Source organism: Tachyglossus aculeatus, chromosome 11 (assembly GCF_015852505.1).
Source record: "Tachyglossus aculeatus isolate mTacAcu1 chromosome 11, mTacAcu1.pri, whole genome shotgun sequence".
NCBI lineage: Eukaryota > Metazoa > Chordata > Mammalia > Monotremata > Tachyglossidae > Tachyglossus > Tachyglossus aculeatus.
Window position 1 is genome coordinate 16,843,548 of NC_052076.1, and position 3,484 is coordinate 16,847,031.

General features: G+C 45.3%; 1 protein-coding gene across 1 annotated transcript; it reads right to left on the minus strand.

Annotated features, from left to right (window-relative positions):
• Nucleotides 1-274: 274 nt before the first annotated feature.
• Nucleotides 275-652, minus strand: LOC119934682 (keratin-associated protein 2-3-like). Its single transcript, XM_038754246.1, has one exon. The coding sequence runs from the start codon at nucleotides 650-652 to the stop codon at nucleotides 275-277; it is 378 nt and encodes a 125-aa protein (XP_038610174.1).
• Nucleotides 653-3,484: the final 2,832 nt, after the last annotated feature.

Here is a 3,484-nt window from a genome sequence, read left to right on the forward strand (position 1 = left end):
CAGAAATCTCCATTCCTTCAGCATCCTAGAGCAGGGACGTTTCCAAGACACTGCTGTCAGACAAGCCTTAGAGAAGAGAGCCATTGTGAAAAATGAGTGAGTTGAGAGAAGACGAGGCATATGCAGAGATGGATGTTCGTCAAGACACCAGTCCTGCCTATTGGCAGGGACTGCTCTGCCATGAAGCCATGCATCACGAATCATTCCATAATGAGAAAAAGAGGATTTAGCCAGTGGCTAATGTTGCGGAGGGTCAGGACATATTGAAAATGCTTCAGCAGCAGGTCATGCGGCAGGCAGCCGGCTGGCAGCAGGGGGGCCTGCAGCAGGGGGACTGGACGGAAATGGGCTGGCAGCAAGTGGAGGCCCAGCAGCAAGGCCGGCAGACGACGGCGGTGCAGCTGGAGGGGCAGCAAGAGAGGGGTTGGCAGCAGCCGGGCTGGAGGCAGCAGGGCTCGGGACGGCAGCAGGGCTGGAAGCAAGGGCGGCTGAATCGGGGCACGCAGCTGACCGGCCGGCACACGGTGGTCTGGCACGAGACCGGCGGCAGGCAGGAGCGGCCACAGCAGCCGGACCCGCAGCTCTGGGGCAGGCAGCAGCCTCCCCCACAGCTCAGGTTGGAGCAGACGGAGCCACAGCAAGAGCTGACCATGATGGAGACGAGTTCGGGTTTGGGTTGAGTTAGAAGGAGAAGTGAAGTCTTCAGGGTTCAATGTCTCCCTCCTCTCCGTGGTCCTTTATATACCCTGGCGAAGGATGGTAGTCTCTCCATTATTCATCCCCACAGGCATAACCACATTGAACCTGCCTGCTCTCAAGTTGCTTGAGAAGCAACTCATTAAATAATTATTTTGTTTCTTTCCTGAATTGTCACATCCAGTCTTTTTTACTTCTGAAACACAAACTTGAATGACCTCAGTGATGATGAAGTATCATCGGAATCCAAGCATTTCTCTTTATTGTTCAAGAGTAAATTGGTCATCTCACAGTAAATCCACATGTCTAGTTTTCCTCTGGGGCTTTTATGTGACTAACAGCAGGGCCAGAATTGACATGAAATGGGGTTTCCCCATTTTTGAATGGTATTTTACCTGAAAGGAGGATTTCCAAGCAATGTTTTCAATAATAATAATTATAACATTGGTTAAGTGCTTTCTATTTGCCAAGCTCTGCGCTAAATGCTGAGGTCGATTTTAAGATCATCAGATTCCATATGGGTCTGTCATTCATTCATTCATTCAATCGTATTTATTGAGCACTTACTGTGTGCAGAGCACTGTACTAAGTGCTTGGGAAGTACAACTTGGCAACATATAGAGACGGTCCCTACCCAACAGTGAGCTCACAGTCTAAATAGGAGGCATTGACTCTTCATTTGGCAGATTCATTCTATCGTTCAGTCGTATTTATTAAGTGCTTACTATGTGCAAAGCTCTAAGGGCTTGGAAAGTACAATTCAGCAAAAATGAGAGAACTGAGGTGCAGAGAAGTTAAGGTCACATGGCAGGCAAGTGGCAGAATCTGGATTACACGTCCTCTCTTGGAAAGCAGAGAGAGGGGACGGACCTGACCGAAGTCCAGTCAGCTCAGGGCTGCTACTGGACCATGAGGAGTGTGTGCTTCTGAAGGCTCAGCTTTGCCCATCACTGGCACCCAGGGGTGCCAAGTTTCTGCAGTTGGCATACATCCCAAACAATATACTATATTAAGCACTTGGAAAGTACACTGTAACAGCAGTGTCATTCCCTGCCCTCAACAAGCAGCATGGCCTACTGGCAAGAACACAGACTTGGGAGTCAGAGGACATGGGTTCTAATTCCAACTCTGTCACTTGTCTTCTGTGTGACCTTGGACAAGTCACTTCACTTCTCTGGGCCTCAGTTATCTCATCTGTAAAATGGGGAGTTAGACTGAGAGCCCCATGTGGGACAACCTGATCACCTTGTAAGTATCCCAGCAACTTAGAACAGGGCTTGGTGTATAGTAAGCATTTAACAAATGCCATTATTATTATTATTATTATTATTATTATTATTATTATTAATATGGATTTGCCTTCAAATCAGAAGTTTTGGTGTCATCTGAGCCCACTCCTGGGAGTAATCTGGATTTTGTGATTTTTTTAAGGATCTGGTCTCCCCTCCCTCTTCCATGAACCTCTACCAAGTTTAGTTTATTTTGCATAATTTTTGTAGGAAAAACAAGCAAGTACATAATATTTTCCTCTTCTGTTCATTCACTTGATTTCAAATTCTGATAAGATCATGTCCTTATCCACTTATTGTTGGACTCCACCTGATCCTCTCCCATGAATCTCTACCAAGTTCAATTTACTTTGGGTAAATTGTAAGACAAATAAGCAAGTGAATAATATTTTTCTCTTTGGGTCATTCACTTGATTGCAAATTCTGAAAAGATCATGTCCTTATCAATCAATCAATCACATTTATCGAGCACTTACTTTGTGCAGAGCGCTGTACTAAGCATTTGAGGGAGTACACTACAACAGTGTTGGTAGACACGTTTAGCTGTTGGAATCACCCTGACTCAGGACCACAGAAATTTCAGGGTGAATGTTTTCTGACACAAGAGAGCTAAAGAATTAACAACTACTGGGAGGAAAAGCTGGACTCCCTGTCTGAGGTAACTGAAGACTCTTATTGAGTTCGCAGAACTTTGGAAGGTGGAGAGCAAAGAGTACTGCCTTCTCCTTCCTCCCCCGGCCATGGTAGTTAGGGCATCACACCCCCATGAAGCTGGCCCTGTCTGGGGGAGACAAGCAGAACCCCTACAGTTTTTGGAAAGTCTTTCTGCCATACCTAAACCGCTCCACCCCTTCGAACCAAAAGGAATCTAAAAAGCAGCCGATAGACAAGCTCCACTCCTTGACCCCTGAGTAAGACCACAGTTCCCCAGCCTGGATCTGGACTCTGTTTTAATAATAACAATGATAATGGTACTTGTTAAGTGCTTACTATGTGCCAACCATTGTTCTACGTGCTGGGGTAGATACAAGGGAATCAGGTTGTCCCACATGGGGCTCACAATCTTAGTCACCATTTTACAGATGAGGTAACTGAGGCATGGAGAAGTTAAGTGGCTTCCCCAAAGTCACACAGCAGAAAAATGGCAGAGCCAGGATTAGAACCCACATCCTTTGACTCCCAAGCCTGTGCTCTTTCCACTAAGCCACACTGCTTCTCTGTTCTCCCTTTCCTTTAGACTATGAGCCCCAAATGGGACAGGGATTGTATTTGACTTGATTATCTTGTATTTACCCCAGTGCTTAGTACAATGCTTGGAACATAGTAGTGCTTAACTGATATTGTTATTATTATTATTACTATCATTATTATTGTTATTTGACTCAGCTTGGCAAAAGCTCTGAGAATAACGTGTAAGTGCACACTCATGGGTTTTATGTTAAGATTTTGAATTGTCTTTGCCATTAATCACCATCATCATCATCATCATAATTTACTAA